At 40.6% G+C, this 21,206-nt stretch overlaps 2 protein-coding genes across 3 annotated transcripts in view; both read right to left on the bottom strand.

Annotated features, from left to right (window-relative positions):
* The window catches only part of tmx3b (thioredoxin related transmembrane protein 3b), a 31,872-nt gene extending 23,809 nt beyond the window's left edge, over positions 1 to 8,063 (bottom strand). For both annotated transcript variants that reach the window (XM_029457728.1, XM_029457729.1), the window contains exons 1-9: positions 7,937 to 8,063; positions 7,633 to 7,690; positions 7,087 to 7,126; positions 5,554 to 5,677; positions 4,978 to 5,023; positions 2,875 to 2,955; positions 2,383 to 2,482; positions 2,099 to 2,176; positions 1,747 to 1,813 (exon numbers count right to left, since the gene is read on the bottom strand). In XM_029457728.1, the coding sequence (XP_029313588.1) occupies positions 1,747 to 1,813; positions 2,099 to 2,176; positions 2,383 to 2,482; positions 2,875 to 2,955; positions 4,978 to 5,023; positions 5,554 to 5,677; positions 7,087 to 7,126; positions 7,633 to 7,690; positions 7,937 to 8,036 (694 nt within the window). In that variant the 5' untranslated portion in view covers positions 8,037 to 8,063. The remainder of the gene's footprint in view (positions 1 to 1,746; positions 1,814 to 2,098; positions 2,177 to 2,382; positions 2,483 to 2,874; positions 2,956 to 4,977; positions 5,024 to 5,553; positions 5,678 to 7,086; positions 7,127 to 7,632; positions 7,691 to 7,936) is intronic.
* An 887-nt stretch (positions 8,064 to 8,950) lies between these two features.
* On the bottom strand, positions 8,951 to 17,972 carry pxdc1b (PX domain containing 1b). The gene is made up of 5 exons (XM_029458129.1): positions 17,304 to 17,972; positions 12,597 to 12,688; positions 12,205 to 12,322; positions 12,012 to 12,123; positions 8,951 to 11,605 (listed from the first exon to the last, which is right to left on the bottom strand). Exons 1-5 carry the CDS (start codon positions 17,557 to 17,559, stop codon positions 11,482 to 11,484), a joined length of 702 nt encoding a protein of 233 aa, XP_029313989.1. The 5' UTR covers positions 17,560 to 17,972; the 3' UTR covers positions 8,951 to 11,481.
* Positions 17,973 to 21,206: the final 3,234 nt, after the last annotated feature.

Raw genomic sequence — 21,206 nt, 5'->3', positions numbered from 1 at the left:
AGTACGAAGCTAGTTAGTTATTAAATATGTATGAGCCTCTGCGCCGTATTATATTTTAACAGACCCTTTTTCAAAAGGGATGCTGCTGTTTGTGATGTGTACTAAACCAATCAAAGCTCAACGAAATGTCAAATATCATTTTACACAAAAGCGAGAGGACGTGTTTGGACAGCGTCCCCCGTTGTTTTAAGAAACACACCGAGTCAGACCTGCACAAAGAGAACAGTGAATGTGCTCAGAATTTCTAATAAGTATTTATGAATCTGAATCACAAACAAAAACAAAAAGGCTGGCGGGGAGATGGTTTACTGGAAAGAATATACAAGCATCTGTAGCTTGGTAGATAAACAACATGGCTAATAAAAGATAGGTGCGTTAGACAGCCGCACACTTCGATAAGCGGCGCATCTGACATTAAAACAGTGTGTGCTTATGCAAAAGTTGAGCCAAATGACATTCCATAGAACGTCATGCAAAGTGAGTGACATAGAAAACCACACGAGGCGCCTTGGTCTCATTTATACCTTGTTCCAACATCCAGTCAGCGGACCTTCAGTGACAGCAGACCTGTGAGAAACACAGCCAAGCTGGAAATTAACCAACTGCTGAGGACCACAGCTGGTAACAGGCAAACGGCTCTCTCTAACGCAGAGTGGGGACGCATCTTTTGTTGGCTGTCATTGTAGGTAAGTGCTTAATGAGCTGCGCTCTCATTATTTTGCCTCCATTTTCACCTACAATAACCGATAATAATTAGAGCATTTTCCCTTCAGTTTTCAGACGGAGAAATCCACGCTGTGAGGAAGGACACAACTCCTCACTGCTCCCCCCTCAGTCGCTTGGCGACTTCAATATGCCATCGCCATGGCAATGCTAAATATTCGCCGCGTCCTCCGTGTCAAGGTCCTGGAGGACTCTGCGGAATGTGGAGTTTTTGTCATCAACGTCCGCTGTGCCGAGCCTCTGCTGCTGCGATTTTGGTGCGGGAAGCCCCTCTTCCGTAATGGTCAGGTGGAGCAGACGGATGTGAACTCGCACATGGAGGCGGAGTTGGATTTTGTTCTCCGGGTGCTGCACCGTGCACCGAACCTGCCCAACAGCCACTACTGGGGCCCGTTTGTGTTGTCGTTGTGCCTTGATGCTCTTCCCTTCCGTTTCCGCCTCCCGGCTCGGGCCCACAGCAGCGGCACAATGCAAGACATCATGGAGGAATGCGGTGGACTCACGTTGTTGCGCTGAGAAGCTTTGGATTGGGTAACAAAAACCTCTCGTCACATACGATTCTTGCGCGGAGACTTGACAGCTGATTTAGTGACTGAATTCTTGGCTTTAAATGACTGTATATACAGTACCAGCTCTGAACTGATGTATTTGGTCTAAACTGTGGTCTCTCACGCCCATCCACCCTGGCCTGCTATGCATGTCCGCCCAAAGACAAACCACCACAACATCACTGGCCTCGCCGCACACACAATAGTGGGCAGAGCCCTGGGTGTTTTATGATGGGCCAGGCACACCATAACTCAATGTGGTGAGGAAGATGAAAGAACAGCAGCAGAGACCGGAAAACTAGGCGAACACAGCGAGAGAAAACAAGGATTGCAGGGAACAAAAAGACGAGGCGCAGTACACCGAGTGCACCCTGCTGGCCCCGCAAACACTTTCTTATGAAGCCCTTTTTATGTTTAATTAAACAAAACTGCCACCGGACAACAGTGGATGGAGACAGGGGAACACAATACTCACCATCGTAGGTAAAGTAGGCCCCATCTTTAAAGACTACAACCGCAGGAAGCTCTGGCAAAGTCACTGACTGTTGAAAACACAAAAAGATATTTCATTCAAAACCACGTTCTATCATTTATTTTTACTCTAGGAATGTATGTGCACTTGATAGATTTGGGAGAAAAAAAAACTCTTGGCAGCAAACTGTGAAACTTATAGTGTTTTGCATAATGCAGAGACAGCATGCACGCCTGGAATCTGTATATGCAGATAGACTATCAATAACATGATGATATAAATGTGCAACTCTCTACGGGGGATTTCACTATTTTTCAGGAATTAAAAAAAAAAGGGATGCAAATTCAAAGATTACCTCTGGAAAGACTTCCTCTGAAGCCGAGAAGAAATAAGTGTAGACAATGAGCTCAGAGGCTACGTCGTGGTACTTCTCCTGCAACGGCAAACAAGTGTTTCAGCATGTACACAGCAGCTTGGGATAAATGAGTGTTTAAACAGTTGTAAAGGTCGAGTCACTACAATGTACAACACACAACCTTTTCTTTGTTGTTACAGCAGCTGTTTTATGCTTGTAGCTCTGTGGAAGCTGGGTGCTTAGAATAAAATCTCGATGTGTTGTGTGACATGAATGGTGCTTACTTTCAGCGGAGACTCCCCTCCGACATACACAAAGAGCACATCATGTCGTTTCATCATGTGCTCGAACATCTGCTTGCTGGGAAGTGCCCTGACGGCCGGTCTGGAGAGGGAAATAAAAATGCACACAGATTAGTGCAGGACAAAAGTGGCACACTAAAGCAAAGACTTCAAACTGATGTCAAAACTCCCAACACTTTCTGCTCTTGATCTCTGTGCTGGTGGCACCACCCAGTGGACCTTTCAACAACTTGCACCTCCTGAAGTCCGAGTTAAGCTTTTTTAAACCCCTCTCTGTCACAGATCGAGCTCGATTTCCCTCAGGGGAGGGGAAAAATCTGTCAGGCACAGTTGACATAGTTGCTTAAACTGGAGCATCAGAGGGGGAAACCCATTGAGATAGGAAACAAATATGGCCTGCGTTGATAAGCTTGCTTGGACGGCTCTTATTAGTTCAGCTGTGTGAAGAAGGAAAAATGGATGTTGAAGGCTTACCCTGCCACCCTGTTGGCGAACTCTACGATATCATCTTTTGTCCTGGGTCCCTTGTAATTATAGGCGAGGTCACCCTTTAACCTGAGGAGGAGACAGAAACAGAAAGGCTGAGCATGTCACATGTTCAGCACCGCTGGTTAGTTTGTGCTCTGAACTTGCTGCTGGGTGAAGACACCGATTGAAACATTCTCGTGCAATAAAAAATGGGATAGAAATGAATTGCATGACATTGAACTTTGTCGTCAGGATTTTTGATTTGTCGGAAAAGAAACTTCATTCATTGAAGAAGAGAGAGAGAGTGTTGCACTAGAGGCAAAGCTCAAACTAAACCATTCGATCGGTCAGTGGACAGGACATTTGAACCTATTTTGACATTTTATTCATTGTTTTAGTTCGGCAAATATTAACATCCAGCTTCTCAAATATAACTATTTTCTCTGCTATATACACTCCTTGGCCACTTTCTTTGGTACACCTTTCTAAAAAAACCTCTTTGCACCCAGAACAGGCTAAATTCTCCGTGGCGTGGATCCAACAAGGAGCTGGAAACTGCTGATTTGTCGGCTGCATATTCATGCTGCGATCTCCCTCTCCACCACATCCCAAAGGGGATCTATTGAACTAATGGTGGGGGCCACGGAGTGCATCAATGTAAGCAGAATCTCTTAAGGTACTGGACATCTGGGCCTCTCAAAAATTGTTTCACATTCTTTACATTTCATAGATTTAGTTCATAAATATTCCATTGAAGCATCGCAACGCCAACCTGACTCTTACCAGGTGTTCTAATGACACAGCAAATCTATAGAGAACAGATTATTCATCACAAAAGGTCAATTTAATCTAAACCCTCTCACCTCCAGGTGAAACACAACACTGATGACTGTTGTCCCTAATTGAGTTCTAGCCGAAGATACGGCTCAAAGCGAGCTCCTACAAAAAGAATGCATTAAGGATTGCTACGGTTGCATCAGCCCACAGGGCTTAATGAACTCAGGGGGGGGGGGTGGGGGGGGAGACAGACCTCTAAATCAAGTCTCCTTCTGTCACAGAGGGAGTTATCTCGTGTTCTTCGATGGATGTTTCATCACTTGCTTGCTTTAATGTTACGAACCCTGCCGTGATCCTGTGGCAGTTTCCCAAATGAGCTTGATGAAACTAAACGGGGAGCCCATCATGGCGGCGTGCAGAGAAATGATTCTGGCTCAAATGCGTCGAGCGAAGTGGGATGATCATTTCTCTCAAGTCGACACGAGTTCTGCCGTTGAGCCCGTCTACCTACATTCATTTTATATTTGGAAAAATGAAGACTTCAAGCTAAAAACAAAAGTGCAATGAGATATTCGGGGGAAATCAGTAGATCGAATCAAAGACTCTTGATTTGTTCATCGATAAATCACAAGATGAAGTGATTTCAGACATACCTTAAAAAGGAATTGCTGATTTTAAAGAGTTTATCGCCCAAGAAATGTATAATTAAGGGCATTAAGGAGCGTCACACCCAATAAAGAATCAAGCTCAGAAGGTGTGAACAGTTTGTCACTTAGTTCTGCCTTCAGGAAGCGGCTACAACACCTCGTTCCCTCCTGAATAAGTCATCTAACAGCATCTCAACAGGCCAAACCTCAAGGGGAAAAAACACAATACAAACTTAAGTAGAGACACTTGTAGTAATATAGTATAATACCACGCCAAATTACAGCCTCAAAAAACACTGGATCAATGCCTCTCTGACACAGGCTTAACAATTACTTAACACTAGAGGCTTCACAGAAATGTAATGTGTAATCTGCATATTGTATTGGACTAATTATCATACTGTGTCCATACCCTGTAGGTCCGTACAAAATTCAATAAGCCTTTTAATCTTATATGGATTTCTTTAAGCCTATTCAAAGCTGCACTGAGTGGTTAGGAGAATTACAGCAATATGCAACAAAAGAAAAAAGGCAGAAGTGTGCGTGTCTGCATGTCATTTCATACACGATTACACAAAACTAAAGCTTTGAATCAAAGTAAACAGTCGACTTATAAAGTTAAAAAATGACGCCAACAGAAGTTCAATTTTAAAACGAAAAGGTAAGGTAATCCGTTGTCACTTACAGCTTTATTGTGGGGTAACCACGAACACCGAACTCTGACGCCATTCCTGCAGTATAGAAAACAAATATAGCATCAGACAAAAACATATTATATGGAGAAGCATCCCGTCTTCTCACAGGGGTTAGATACCTCTGCAGTCCTGCTGAGGCTGAACAGGCTAAACTATATCTCCTCTTTTGTTAATGGAAACAAAGAGAGGTTTTGGTAACATGTGTTTTCCGTCAACAATATTGCATATGGTTGACATGGTCACAGTTAGTGTTTAATGACATCGTGCCGTAATCGTACATATTTATTCATAGTTTTTGTGTCCATGGAGTATTTCTAAGGCACAGTCATTGTAGTTTTACTCACAATACTAATATTTTATTGTGGCAAACAAACATTACAATAACAATAATATTGAGATACATTTTTAATACCGTCGATGGTGCTTCTACCTGCAAGGCGTCATCATGTTGTTGAACAAAGCAGTCAATTAGTTTGATCTATCTTTGTCTCCAGCACATGAAATAACCACCTGGGGACCAGCAGCCTCCCAGGAAAGACCTTCAAAGTGCTTCATCGTCTACTCACCAGAGAAAGCCGTGGCATCCATCTTTCCAACGCGGACCGGCGACCCGGAGCCCTTAAGCTCCACTCCCACATCGTGCCATACCGGTTCTAGTTTTTTACAGTACCCGCACCACGGCGCATAGAACTGAAAATAACCAGGAAGCAATCTTTAGATCCTGTGCAACATATTGTCACTATTTTAAATCATGCAAAATATAACATTATCTACAAGGTGTGTAGCCAAATCTGGGTTCTACTCTTTTATAATAACACATATCTTTGTAAATTACGGTGCTGCTGAATCTTTTTATGTGGTTGATATTGAAAAAACTAAAGAAAACATTTAATTTTTTTAAGATTTTGACTTCCGTTTTATCTTACACCAGGTATATTACACATCGACAAAACAGTGGGACTTCTAAAAGCACACCAAACCAACATTATACGTATAATATTGTGCTTCTTCTATTGAAATCTCTTTGTGTATATGACCTTGCAGTGATTTAAGTGCTTTGTTTGTGCTGTGTTGTTGCCAGTGCTGTGTACTTGATATTGTGTCTGACCTCTGGGATGGATTATACAAAATGACAAGACTGGAAACTTAAATAACGGTCAGAGCAGTGGTTCAGTTCATTTGAATTCCCTACTGCTAATAAAGACCAGATGAAGAGCTGTTTGAGACGCATCTTAAACCTGCAACAACTCATATGTTGGTGAAGTTGTGAACACAACATTGTCATATCATCCCCTTTATAGTTAATCAGTTCCTTATTTTACACATCCAACAGTTATGGAGCAACATTATCATTCATCTTTCCACCTGGAGTCTAATATTCACTCAAATGTTAGCTCTGTTTTTGGTCTCCACCAACTCTATAGAGTGTTTTTGCTGCTCACAGCTACTTCTGCTGGTAACAAGACAGTAAACCATACAGTGAATGTGCTATAAAGCCAAAAGCATTAACTAAACTAGGCTGAGAAACTTCTTGAGCTGCAGAGTTAGCTGATAATTCCTTGTGGGTTAATCACTGGAAACAACATTAGACATTTAATTAATGTTATTATAAAAACACTGATTAGTGGAGCTTTTAGAATATATATACAACAAGTAACCGGCAGTAGTTTAGGTTTAGTTCATATATTGAGTAAAATTAAATCAATTTGCTAATTGAGTTGAACACAAAGTGTGTATGAGAAACAGAAACATCTATTAAACCAGTTGACCTGGTATTGAAACTTCCTGCAACCCAAACTAGGAGTGAAAGCAGCTTTGGGTGCTCAAGCTTGATTTGCTTATATGAACCCAGACACAAATTGTGATATAAACCCTTCCGAGCCCCCTGGCTTTGCCCGGCATGCATGACTTCTCATCCTGTAATCACAAACACAGAGGACAGTCTGCACACCCTCTCCGGCCCCCGCCCTGCGACATCCCACCCCGACCCGCTGCCACTTCCGTAAAGGATCCATGCAGTGGCGTGCATAGCAAAGCATAGCTGAATGGATCCAGACTGTTGTTAGTGTGTGTGCGTGTGTGTGTAATGTCAGACTCACATCAACCAGCCAGACATCGTTCACTCTGGTGTCTTTAAATCTGTAAAAAAGAAAAAGAAAAGAATGAATGACAGTTAAATAAAGTTAATGATTACTGTATACTGAAAAACTCACATTACAAGACGCAAGATGTCAAACATGAAATAAAACAATGCCCGGCAGACAGTAGAACAATAACTATTCAAGTTATGTGGATATGAGAGGTATTATTTGTAAAAAAAAAAGTTGCAGAAACTAATAACAAAAACAGACACTAATACACAAGAGACAAAATCCCACCACGGGCATCCAATTAAAAAGATGAAATCAAGCCTACCACCATGATTTGTCTGCTTTTAAAACCCTCTTCTGTTTAGTAGTAATCATGTAGTCCTAAACATTTGTTTTGAAAGAGAAAAGCCAGTTAGCACTGAACTTAACTCTGATTTGCACCTGCATCAAGGCTGCTTGTACCCTCGGAAGTTGCATTGCATTAGCACGTTATAATGTCACAGTTAGCAGGAAGGTGAAACACTGTGGCAGAGCATTCAGGAGTGCATCACTTACGTGTCATCTAGATCTTCAACAAATGCAAGCACCGCTGAAGCCAGGAAAGCCGCTATAACTGTAACATTAAAACACAAAGAACATGTCATAATAACGCGAACATGAGCTTTACAGTCTCTATTGTCCAGCCCTCAAGCCTGAAACCTCATGACTGAAGCATCACCAGCTAAAGCTCGTCCCAGCTAACTGAGCATCAATTTCCCTTCGTTTCGACAACAGGAGCTAATAATGGTCATTTTAACAGATGCTGTGGTAACATGTATAGTGTAGCAATAAATGTACATGAATTAAAACGTGAACGTACCGCCACAAATCAGGGAAGCTTTCACTTCTGCCATTGCTTCGAGTGGAAACAGCAGCAAGCAGGAAATACAGCTGCTAAATTGAGCCAGACTGATGCGCATGCGCAGGGTTACGCAGACTCACAACGGCTGCATATTATTTATTGTTAGGGTAATATTTAAAAATAAAACACAAAGACACGTAAAACTAGTGCGTATTTTTTTACATCGTTTGACTAAAAATCTTGTTGTAAAATTTTAGACATTAATTAAACTGTATGATAAAATAATACTGATGACGGATGCCTATACTCACCACAAGGGGGCGCGCTAAGATAATGAATGCAGGCATCAGGCCAAATCCTTCACTAGGGCTAGGCCTATGTATCCTTTACTTACTACAATTACAAATGTAGTATGAAGTATTATCAGCAAAATGTGCTATATATGTAATAAAATAGATACAGAGATTTACTGCTTAGAGTCTAAAATATTACACCTACTACTCTCTGCACATTGTGTGTCCTGTTTCCATTATGTTCAGTGCACACAGCTAACTACACATGGCAGCTTCCTTATATACATAAGGACCCGGAAAACAACTATATCCTGGATTTACGGGACACTTCCTGGCCCCAGATTTTGGCATGTGATGAATGAATAATAAATTATTTAAAACTAGATTTGGAAAGGCCACGTAATGAAATTAACACATTTTCTGAGACCTATGATTTCTATCATTGTGTATACATATCTATATCAATGTGTGATTACTATTACATGTAAGCAGCAGTTTAATGTAGCAGCCGATATGCAGGAACTTGTATTTTGCATACTGTTAATGTTATAAATATGTTTTGTATATAAAAGATTAATCTGTAAAGTTACTGTCAGATAAATGTGGTTGAATATTTCCCTCTGTACAGGTATACAATGGTAATACTCAATTAAAGTACAGGTACCTTCAAATAAGGAACTTGAGCAAATGATCTGGACTCCAGACCACTAAATGTATTTCACGATTTCCACACAAAATATCAATTGAACATTTATTTTATTGGAAACATATTTTTTTGAGAAGCTTTGAGAATAATAATTTCTATCTAATACTGTCTGAATAGCTTTACAGTTATTAAACGTGTTTCCACATGAACTTCATTTTCAAAGATTACAATTAAGATTATCTTCATTCTATCCTTTTACACACAAAAATATCTCACATCACACATGATGACATACAATATGAAATTACAAGGCATAGCATGGTTAGCTTCACAGAGTGTGGCGGGAGTTATTTCATAAACAAAGTGTAATATTAGTTTCATATTATGTCACACTGCCCCCCCACTGAATCCTCACATCCCAGGCTGGCTATATTGATATGTTTCATAAATCAGCTGAGTACCATTTTAGTCATAGCATCACATAGACTGTGGCAGAATATGAATAATGCATTACACCAGCCACATGTTTGAATGTTTGAATGTTTGAACTCAATTCATAGCCTTTAATAAACATCGTTCATACAATTGGTGTGAAAACTTAAACCAGAGATTCTAGTTTCTTTTTTTACTGAACCATATTAATCATCACCATTATGTATGCTGGGACTTTTCCAACAGAAACTTTTTATAGCCACTAACTCGAAATGTCATCCTTGGAGAAAAGAGAAAAACAAAAAAGAAGCATGAAATAGTTTCACACTGTGAGAAAGAGTTGTACTTTCTCATGGGGTGAATGGTGATCATGACTGTGTTACCAAATAGACCCATGTGGAGGACCGTCCTGTTAAAGCCCTGCGTGCCAAGTTTGTGAGGGTTGAAAGCCTTTTGTATTTGGAGTGGCAGGAAAGTGGACACAAGCTGTTAGCTCACATTGCAAGGCCACAATGACTTCTGCACTGACGAAACCGTCAAAACAATGAATACAGATGGACTTCCTTACAGTTAGCCCTACACAAATATACACTCTTTTGCCTTTTCACTTGCATTCAAAACAACTGCATTGCTCCACTGAGTTAAACAGTTGCATTAAAGGTGCTACAAGAAGTGAAAGTAAGCCATAAAACATACAAAAGGCATGAATTTTAATCGAGTGTTTGATTATTTCAGACAACCTTTTCTACCGTTCTTTAGTACAGCATGGTCGTTTGTCTTCTTAAGATAAAGAGGACTTGTTCCCCTATCGCAGGCCCGAGCTGCAGACTCCCACATTCAGTCAGCTGTCTGACTGAACCCACACACGTCATCTTACAGAACGGCTCACATTTGATCTCAATTGACCCATAAAACAAAGCTTTCTTTGCCCTATTCGTTTTACTCATCGCATGGCAACAACAGCAGTGAGAGGATTCAGTTGTCCACATAACGGCAACACTCTTTCTCCGCTCTGATATATCTAATTGTTTGTTCACACAAGCATAAAATTAGCAACGTTACAGACACATTACAAACACATATTACATTCTAATTTATTATTCAGACCAAAAATTCATTAAAAAAATCCTCACAGACGTCCACAAAGGCAGCTTTAAGTTCTCACTTTGGAAAGTTGTAACAAAAGGATAATGACACTTAATGTTTCTTTTTTTATTCTTTTGACAGTAGCCCAAGAACCAAGTGAAACAGACACATGCAGTATAGCTTCATTATTCTATAAACAGGCAGCCTTTAGACAAAATGTGCCTCTATTCTTTGTATCTTTATTGGTAGAAATGTGTATCTGTGCAGTCCAGTTTCACTTGGATCTCGGAACAGACTGCATATATCACAGCATCAAAACAGGAATCATCCCATGAGTTTCAAGCTGGTATTTTACAAACAAACAAAAAAAGTTCCTACATGCTGGTGAAAATTGCACCTTAAACAAATACCATACACAAAGCTTTGCCACAGCTTCCTGTACTCCCACAGGAGAAAAACTTCAGGGAGCGCTTTAAATGAGAAGACTTTGCAGATGCCTCACATATTTCCTGGCAAACTAAGCCGATATGGAGAATAAACGCGAAAGATGAAACATCTGAGATAGAAAAAGAAAGAGTGCCGGTCGATTCAGCTGCGTTTTAAAGTAACAGTGAAAGGTCCCATGCTGTACATTTGTGTCAAATTTAGGTTGCCGTGTGGCCTCTGTTTTCACTCACACTCCATTCCACAGACAATGATGTGTTGGATGAATCCTTCTGAAGTGGTCAAGCTGCATGTTTTGAAACCTCTCCAGCTGTTTGCCTCAGGACAGAAGGACCTCCGTGGTTGCTGCCACAGGTTGTGTAACAACACCGACTGTAGCTAGCGTAAAGACAAATCCTGTCATGTTACTTCTTTACACACTCAAGTAAGGCTCTGAATGAGGCACACTGGTGACGTTGCTTAAAGTGGCAAAGACAAAGTGGTGATATTTATGGTGCGTACTGCACATCTGCCCGACTCCAAAATGGGCTCCAAGCAACTCTAGAGTTTGCTAGAATAAGCAGCATTTACTTGGAGCAGCTACGTGCAGCGTTGCATAGCTAGGGTCCATTTAAGAGTACATATTCCTCAATGAAAGCGTCAGATGTCCATCAACAGGTTGTTCATTCCAGGATGTCAGTTTCAAATGGGACCAGATGGTAGTAGGAAAGGTTTGTGACGTACGCTTCTGTTTCCTCGTCACACACGTCTGCTTCCATTGGCAAAAACTCCATTCCGTCCTCATACCTGGCAACAAAATAAAAGACATTACTCCAAGGACAGGATGGACCTGTTCATCTGCACATAGGAATCAAAAGTGGTATTAAGGCCTTGTGTTAACTGTCGACATCGACCCATAGAGATCCTATTTGCTGGTAGAAGTAAGAGTTATGTAAGGTGTTGTTTTTGTGTGAAGTACCAAGAAGAATGTGTTCCTCTTTTTCTCCCTACACACACCCAGGGAAGGAAGAGGTGCACAGACACACTTCCTGTGAGGGTGGAGGGTCCATATTCAAGGACCTTCACAGCCACCAACACACTTACAACTCATTCGAGCTTGCAGCTGCATTTACTGCATTTTTTTAAATGATTTGAACCAATCTTAGAGAGTAATCTATGAACCAAACTATTGAGGACGGGTCTTAACACTCACGTATGTTCCACTGAGTCGGTGGATGAGGGTCTCTCTTTTTCTTCGGGGAGACTGTGATCGAACACAATGGTTTCTGTATTAGCCAGACAGAATCCATTGGAGCGCATGATTTCTGAAAAGGTACAGAGTGTCGGTTAAGTCATCATGACACGAGGGATGACATTTGCGTTACACGGGAACACTAGATAAATACCTGATATCTTGATTGGACTCTGAAAGCATGGCTGGATTCTGTGGACTTTGTCATTCCTCAGCACCTGGTCCAACGGTGATCGCTCAAAGAAAGTCAACATCACCTCTGACCTGGAATACTGTGGCGTAATTATTTTAGCATTTGTTATCTCGTACACAGAGTTGTACGTGTCCAAACATCTCCCTCTTTTACCCTAAAGCAAGAGGTCACTTCAGAGGGCAATATCCTGCTTATACCATGGTCGCTTGCCAAAGAAAAGAAATTAAGAACATTGATTTATATTTTCATGTGATTTGCAATCAAACTATCAATTTTTACAACCTATAGCTCAGTTTCCCAGGTAACCTCAGGATGGAGTATTCATTTAGAAGTGTAATAGCAGAATGGCCAACCTTGCACGGCATGTTGATGGCATTCTTTAGCAGTCTTTCCACCTCGTTCAATTTCTCCTCAATGTCGTTGGACTCTTTGATTTTCACCAGCCCTGAAACAAATGAATCATCAGTGTGAGGATATTAAAATCAGTTTATTAGAAACGCCTGTGCAATCTAATGTAATCCTATTGTTGTGCAACTTACATATCATACATAATACATCACTTGGTGTTACCGCGTCTTCAACTGTATGTTTATGTTTTTCAGAACCAACAATCCAATCCAACAGCATCAATAACTGCAGCCTAAAGAATAACATAAAGAAATATCTCAATGCTGAACTAAGAGTCTGATATACCACAAAACCTTCTCTGCTTTGCCCTTTACTGCATCCAGACTGTTATCTGTCCACACAAAAAGCCAGACAGGTCTGAATGTATCCTTAGTCTTAAAAAAAGGTTGCCACAATTACAAGTGAAAAGGCTGCAGTCTGTTTAACACACTAACCTTTTTATTAACAATGCCCCGTTATATTTACCCAAAGAAAAATAGACTTCTTTTTATCCGTGTCTTTAGATCAAGAGCACAGTGCGACGCTGTGAAACCCGCCAGAGTTATTGCAAACATTTGCACCACAGCGGACTTATAACAGAGGAAAGTAATAACAGTAGAGAGGAGAAGAGCTGCACAATACAATGTTAATCCTGCACAACACTCGGAATGCAATTTAAGCAGTGGGAGTGTAAAATCAGCACTTTTAGCGACACAAGGCTGCCGCCCATGATAGCAAGCAGTCGGCAAAGCATCATTTTCCCAGCGATGCTGACAAAGGGATGTGGTGAGGAGAATAATGATGAAGACTGCAGCCACACTGATGAGTCTCTGTCTGATGTAAGTGCTACACACAAAACGTAGTCACACAGCGGTTAGTGTTACATGGAAGTACTGAGTAAGAGAGCCTAAAGCAACCCTGTGCACAGTCACAGCCTCATCCATTTATAATGGTCTAGCAGTGATGACATCATACCCAGGGGGATGTGAAGAGTGATTGGGCAGTTAAATCATCTCTAGGAACCAAGAGAGACTCTCACCCAGTCTGAACCTCATAGTGCCACCGGATCTTGTTTTCTCTAATGTGACAAATCATACATGTTCAAAGCTTATACTTCTGTTGTTTTGTCGAGTTTTACCCATAACAATAATTCAGTTTAAGGAAAATAACAATATATATTTTTTCTACTGATGCTTCTGGGAGTTTAGCGCTAGTATTTAATATTGCAAACGTAAGTAAAGCAGACCTACTGTAATAAGCAGTGTGTGTGTGTGTCACACCTTTTCAAACTCTAGGACGTTTAAGTGCCATTAAATGAAGGTAATTGTACAAAACTTCTACCACAAGTGGACAGCATAAAGAGGCTACATCAGTCCAGAAATTGGACTGGAGATTATTGGAAAACATCACATTATTAAGTTGTAACAGTACATGCCATTTGTGAAAATGGTTGTTTTTCGGGGTTGAATTTAACAGCAGTTAACAGTCTCAAACGGAAACACAGCCTGGATGATAACGTCACCGCAGAGACTTTTAAACCACACCCAGTCTTGTTAGCTGTTATCCTCGTAAACAGATTTGTAAAGTTAATGTCCTTCCATGTAGGGCGCTAATGTAATGAATTAAGTGCACATTATTTATTATTAGGTGCAGGCACCCAGGGTGCACATGGAAACAGGGTGGGATGAGGATGAACGTATTATCATACGTTATCAGAGGGTGTGTTAGGTACTGGTAACAACCATCACAAATCCTCTCATGTTCTCTCCAACATAACACTGAGAGTTTGAACATGGAGTGGAAAGTCCTAGAGGAGCTGGGTATTTAGACGATGTCTCTTTGTAATTCAGATTTCTGGGAGTGTTTAGTGTAAGGATGCATTTATATTGAACCACTGTCGTGCATTAATATAAAACAAAAGTAAAATCAGTAATGAGTTGTAGTGTTCTGTAGCTCGAGAGGCAGTGTTCACCTGCCTAGTGCAACAAGTAAAATATATTAACAACAGTAACTACCTAGATGTGAAATTTCTTAATTTTGTTATTGCACACTAAAGTTACCCGTATGTTAGTTCTGTTGACAAGCCACTTAATCTATTATCTGAAATAACACAGTAGAAGTGGATGCACAACAGGAACTTGACAGTCAAACACATTATCTAAGCAGTCATCAGATGTTGTAAGCACCAGCTATTTCACAGCTCTCCTCTGCATGGATCTGATAAGCACATGTCAGCAGCCTATAGAGCTTTATCATCTAACCACGAACTCTCCGCTCTTTCGTCAACGTGTTATTTCTGGATGCCTCAGTCAACAAGCAGACAACATCAAACCTCAGTGAACATCCATGTCCATGAGAAGGTCAGGCTGTGTGACACTCATTTCGTGTACCCATTCTGTGCATTTTTGCACAGGTTATGTTTGTTTAATCTATACAAAAACCTGACGTGTAAATGAGGAAAGTTGCAGTTCTATGGGAGGGACTATTTCTTCGCTGGGCTAATTTCCTTCTTGACGAGGATGGAAAAATATAGTGTCTATACTACAAAAAAAAACATGATCCGGTGTCCCAAGAGAAAACTATTACCGGTACATATATCTCATGCTGGGAGTAGTGAATGAGTGATTTCGGACACAGTAGTGTCTAAATGCCTCGGTGGAATCTTTCTCACAAGGAATGTGAGCAATCACTTCCTGTCTGTGTTCACTCTGGGGTCACATGTAAATTAAGTGTTGAGGTGCATTCACAGACCAGAGGGACCAAATATGGGAAGTCCACTCCTCTCTCTCTCTCTCTCCCTCTCTCTCTCTCATCATGACATAAATCTGAAAGCTCTGCACGCCTTCCTTGTTGCTTAGACGCAGCACAGAAACAGGAAAACATGAGCGGAGCAAGAAACTGGAGCAAAGTGGACTGAGAAAGGCCAGAGCTCGGTTGTTCACAGGGACTTTCAATCCAAGTGGCAATTAGTGAGGATACAAATGAAATATCGAACAGAGGTAGGAATTAAGGAAAGGCCATTAGGGGAATGATATTAACCCTGTGGTTTGCAATTCACCCATGAAATTGTCAAACCAGCTTGAAGTTACACTGATGTCTCTTTCAGTGCTGATATCAAAGCTCTATTTATCTTTTAGATTTGTATCTCTTTTATCTTTTAATTATGATACGAAGGGTGACAGACAGTAAAAACAAAAAAGAAGTGAAAAGTGAGTCATGGGATCAAAAATGTCTCTTCCCAAAGTGCACTGCGGACAGCAGTGGCAGCAGCACAGCAGCGAGCTGTCAACAAGCTCGTCAGCTATTTCGGTGCACGGGCAGGAAGTGAACTTTTCAAGTCGCCACGAAAGGGATGTTTCCAAAACGTTCGTACAGGCTCAGTGCGTAGACACAAAAGGGAAGTACCAAGAAACAAGAACAAGTTGGGAGCTCTACCAAACCTGTTGGCACAGCACTACAGTGTCAAATATCTGAACTCTGAGGGCCATAGGTTTGGGCTACATGTCAAAAGCCCTGTAGCTTTGTAGACCTTGTTAATCAAGTCATTGTTCATTAATGGTTCCTGATAAATCATGTTTCATATACCCGAAGTAAAACTGTGATTGCAAATAAAAAAAATGAAAAAGATCAGCCAACTTCGCTTAATATTTACATACATAAAGAATGCATCTATCACATCCTTCATGTCATGTAAAAAAACATGTTTCTCCAAAGCAAGAACTGTCACCTCACAGCTGGGTATCATAGCCCTGGTCTTTTCTCTGCAAAGTTCAAAGTTCTCCCTGAGTTTGTTTGGATTCACTCCCACACTAAAGACTTGAATGAGACATTAGGAATATCTCTGCCTTTGCCTTTTTCCTTGCCCTATCAAAACAGAGCTGGGGTTGGTTCCTGGGCTCCAGATGATAGCTCCTCAAACATCGCAGGAAACATCCCTTCCTTTCCAAATTTCCACAAGGAAGTCAGTGTTGGTACTTTTGGCATTCTCCAGTGGGGGGTCCAACTTTAAGGGTAAAGCCGGCTTTTATCTCCACAATATTGACAAGGATTAGAAACCCTAACCCTACATGTTGGTATTGTGGTCTCCAGGCTATGTGATAGGTCTTCTAATGTAACACCTGAAAGTGGACTTTGTTATGTTTTATAGTTATAGGCTACTTTACACAGTTTTTTAGGTAACAGGGTCTGACTGTAATCCACGAAAATTGAAGGAAAACACTTTTTTAAAAGCAGAAAACTAAGGCTGCACCCTCTTGGTCGATTAGTTCACTAAATGGTTATTTTGGGACCTTAAATCAAGTCCTACAAATGATCTGTAATGATATATTGGCAGTGTTAAGGTTAATTTATTCTGCTATAAAGTGAAGAAGGATTTCAGTGATTCAATCAACATAAAACAACTTCTATATTTAATTCTTTTATCAGGCAAAAATGCCAAATATTTGCTCATTCTGGCTCGTCAATTGTAAATTGCAGCCCTATAAATACAAAGTAGTGCAGATGAAAAGAAAGTTGAGGGGGGCCCCAGCCCCTACTGCGCATATGTCCCCATAATTTGCAGCTACACCCCTGATCAGAATTTAACCCTAGAAATTGATATTAATAGTTACATTACTTGTGATACTCTATTACTGTATTAAATGCTCTACCATCACTATTCCCATCAGACCCACCTTCTATCAGTGGACACTTGGAGAGGTCTCTTCTGTCCTCAGGAAAGGACTCCACCAGTCTTTTAAACAGCCGCCCCAGATCGGAATAACTCCGATGCAAGTATAAAATGTTCCTGTCAGACCACTCTGTCCTTATCTCGAAGAACTCCTCTTCCTCTCCCCGCTGGCTGATGATCAGTCTCCGGATCCCGTTGACCCAACAGTCTCGGACAAACATGTTGACCAGCGACGTGCCTTCAAACACAGCCGATGCCATTCCTCAGACGTCAGTCCAGCATGCTGGGGCGGGCCGGCCGACAGCACGGCGAGGGCTAAAGCAGGCGATGCCTCAGACGATTTGGAAATATAAAAATCTAGCAAACAAGAAAGACAACTTCTGTAACTTTTCGGTCTGAGCGCTCTGACAGCAGCTGTGAGTATACAGAGGAGGAGGAGGAGGAGGAGGATGAGTTGCTCAGCCCATCACAGGCAAACGTGGCATGATCTGAAAAAAAAAAGTAGACAGACCTTAGTCACAGATACCGCCCCAGCGAAATTGATTTATTGATCTAACAACAGTTTGTTGTTGTGTCGTCCTCGACAAGGCAGCGAAAAGATTTTTAAAAAGTCCAAAGATCTTTCAAAGTGCTGCACCCTTTAGTTTCCTAAATCCAGAGCATGTCACTTCACACTGTCTGGATTTCTTTCAGCATAGTTTCCTCCCCTCTCCTTCCTCCCTCCCTCCCTCCTTCCTCCCTCCTTGACAACAGGGTATTATCATGCAAAGAATGCAAAGGGCTGCAAAGACAAAACTGTCCATCTCCTTATAGGTAGAAATAAGCTTATTTTGCTCTTTTTCTTTATTCAGAAATCTCTTATTACGATTCGATGCCATTTGCCACGTCTTTCCTCAAATCAGAACACTTAATTTTGAAATTATATGTTTGGAAATTACCACAGGAAAACTTTGCCTATGCAAGATTCTCCATTTCTGACCTCACATAACTCATGTCTTCACAAAATACCAGTATTTTAGCCAATATAGCCACAGCAATAAATATCCAATGTGGCCTTTTAAAAGTCTAGAAAAGGAGCAGATACTGTATTCTCTGCATTGCTGGATTGAGCAGCACACTTAATGTCTCATCAGTAAAAGAGCTTTACAGGAAGTCATGGCTAAGTCAATGACAACTCAGCTGTAATTGGCTGCACTGTCTGCAAACTGTTTTGGTAAAAGCAATTCATAACAATGCAGTACAGGAAATAACTTTTTAATTGCGAGTAAAAGCAAGCTGAGAAATACTCATTAGTGGACAGACACACAAATCCACATACAGAGAATTGAATATTTTACTGTTGAGATCAGAGGAAGCCGTTCTGCTGTAATGTGCACATTAAATTTTACGAGACAGAGTAGGTGTTTGTTGCAAAAGTCTGCATTCATGCCCCCTTTGAGCTCGCAATCGCACCTTTGTGAGTGTTCCAGTCTCGCTGTTGCAAATGTAATGACTCCAAAGATGGCAATGCAGCCCGTCAGGCAAATATAAAGTTTCAATTTACCACATTTAAACTACCCAAAGAGGTATTCTTCACATGTGACAGTTTCATATTCAGCTGTTCAATTCCTTGTTGCGCGGTGATTCTGTCAAACCTTCGGCATTTAAAAGAGGATGCTAAAGTAGGGAAATATATGAATAAGTACAGGAAATATTGTGAAGACTCAGTGAGGGATTCCTGCTTCTCTGGAAGTGCCATGTTCTCCTTCACAGATAACATTTCATGATGCACTTGTCATGTGTTATTTACCTGTACTTTTCTGTGTGTTTCATCAAAAGGTTGTTAGGAATGTAAACTACTGACTGAAAGTGTCTTGGGCATATTGACCCCATGTAAAATAAAACCAGTGATTATAATAATTACCTGAAAGCTGTGTGCCGTGTATACTGGTGCCTGGTAATTAAGAATGTAGATAAAGATAAATAATCTATCTTTATGAGAATAATGTCTGAGTAATACTGAAACATACAATCATTGTGTTGTAGTTAAGTTAATCGCATTTTCAAACTCATTTGTGCTACTTGGATCCCCATTGTACTTCATGAGCAGTTTAATGTATTAAATATTGAAATGCTGTGGAGTGTCAGTGTTTGTTTGCAGAACAGAATCGTATTACATAAAACTACTGTCCACACACTAACCTGTATCATTACAATAGCAGAAATTATACTGTGGCAAGGAAATTACTATGATGCACTGTAATAATAAAGTAGCTGCTGTTGTCATGTGGTGGTTGAGTTGTGAGTTGCAGTTTTATAAAAAACTTTTACAGGTGCACAGTTGAATCATCCTTAAAACCCCAAACTTAACTGTCCGGCTGCTCTTTGCTGGTAAAAAAAAAAAAGGGTTAACCCTAACCCTAAAGACATTAAAAGATAGATATTGAGGTGCAATACCTTACTTCCAGAGACAGAACCAAAAGGTAAAACAGAAATCTAAGCAGCCATTTAGCCCAGTTGATGCTCCATCTTCTGTCGGCCATCTTTTAGCTTATATTTAAATGAGTTACAAAATTAACTTCTTTGCCATTCAGCTCTGCCAGTTATGTAACATTTATTCTGAAAACAGTGGTTCTTTGGTTTCACCTATTGAGGTTTAATTGAACAAAAGAGATGTGTGCTTATAAAGTAGCGTTGCATCTGAATGGTTGTAAATAAAGTAAATAAAGTAAATAAAACAAGTCTGACAGCTCTGTTAGTAAAATGCTAACATCCACTTGCTAATATGCTTACAATGATAATGTTAACATACTGATGTTTAGCAGGTATAATGTTAACCATGGTCAACATTTTATTTTAGTGTGTGTGCTAACTAAACTAACTAAACTTTTAAATGTTAGAAAAACAATGAAGCATGTGCTACTGTGAAATAATCTCTTTCTTGCTAACACGATTCTTTTTCAGATATGCAGATGCTGTATGCTTCACAATTCATTCCAAGCACGAATGATTAGGGAATGATTGAGTTACACAGAGAAACCTGCCTCAGTATTATCAGTAAACCCCGTCTCCCTCTGTGTAATAATAGGATCTGTCTGTTCTGAACCGGGCTTCAGTCTGTGGTTTTGGCCACATTTACAGAGTCAGCACATTCTGTCTCAATACATCATTCCGTTATAATTCCTGTGAAATACTAAACCTTAAATGGAAAAATAGACTTTCGCCCACTCATCCTGAAAAGCTTTCACATGCAGAATCCGAAACACATTGGGGGGGGGGGGGGGGGGAGAGAGCAAGAGGAATTGTTGAGCGTTGGTATGTTTGACGAGAGACTGACGTGTCACCAGATAGAGGACAGTTTGTTTGTGTGATAGGAAAAATCCTCCATATTGTGGTGCCGCTGCATGGGTTTAGGTTTGAAATAAGACTTTGGTTATTGTAAAGAGGAATTTAGGACTAAGAATTGTATATAACTAAATGTATAAAGGTAGGAGTTAGAAGTTTTAGTGTAGAGTTTACAACATCTAAGACCTAAAGGACAAGTTCTTACAAGTTACTTATGAACAAGAAGCAACATTGTTCATCATTCAAGTAGTTGACAATCTGTGTTTTTGAATGTAAACACTTTGCAGTGGCACATGCAGTGAGCTTCATGGTGGATGTTTACCTTGTAACCTGTGTGGTGGGCCTACAACATAGTTAATGAATGAGCCATGATTATCACCCTAGTCATTCTTTTTACACCCATGTTTAATTATACAGTAGAGGCAAGGGAGATGAGGGCTTCTAGCTTCCTGTATACTAACTTGTCTCAATCCCAAACTCGAAACTGCCACACCCTGGACCTGCAGTGATGGTGTTCACACAGATGTTTCCAATCAAACTCCTAATGATGGACAGCCTGTCCTTAATTAAAATAACTTATGTA

The sequence above is a fragment of the Cottoperca gobio genome, chromosome 20 (assembly GCF_900634415.1).
Source record: "Cottoperca gobio chromosome 20, fCotGob3.1, whole genome shotgun sequence".
Classification (NCBI taxonomy): domain Eukaryota; kingdom Metazoa; phylum Chordata; class Actinopteri; order Perciformes; family Bovichtidae; genus Cottoperca; species Cottoperca gobio.
This window is presented reverse-complemented; position numbering and strand designations above follow the sequence as displayed.

Bases quoted from the DNA above. Each gene is read 5' to 3' on its own strand.
- pxdc1b (XM_029458129.1), bottom strand. From the start codon at position 17,559: ATGGCATCGGCTGTGTTTGAAGGCACGTCGCTGGTCAACATGTTTGTC. The intron at 12,689-17,303 runs GTGGGTCTGATG...CATTTGTTTCAG, and splicing joins CAAGTGTCCACTGATAGAAG to GGCTGGTGAAAATCAAAGAG. The intron at 11,606-12,011 runs GTGAGTGTTAAG...TTTTGTTGCCAG, and splicing joins ACCGACTCAGTGGAACATAC to GTATGAGGACGGAATGGAGT.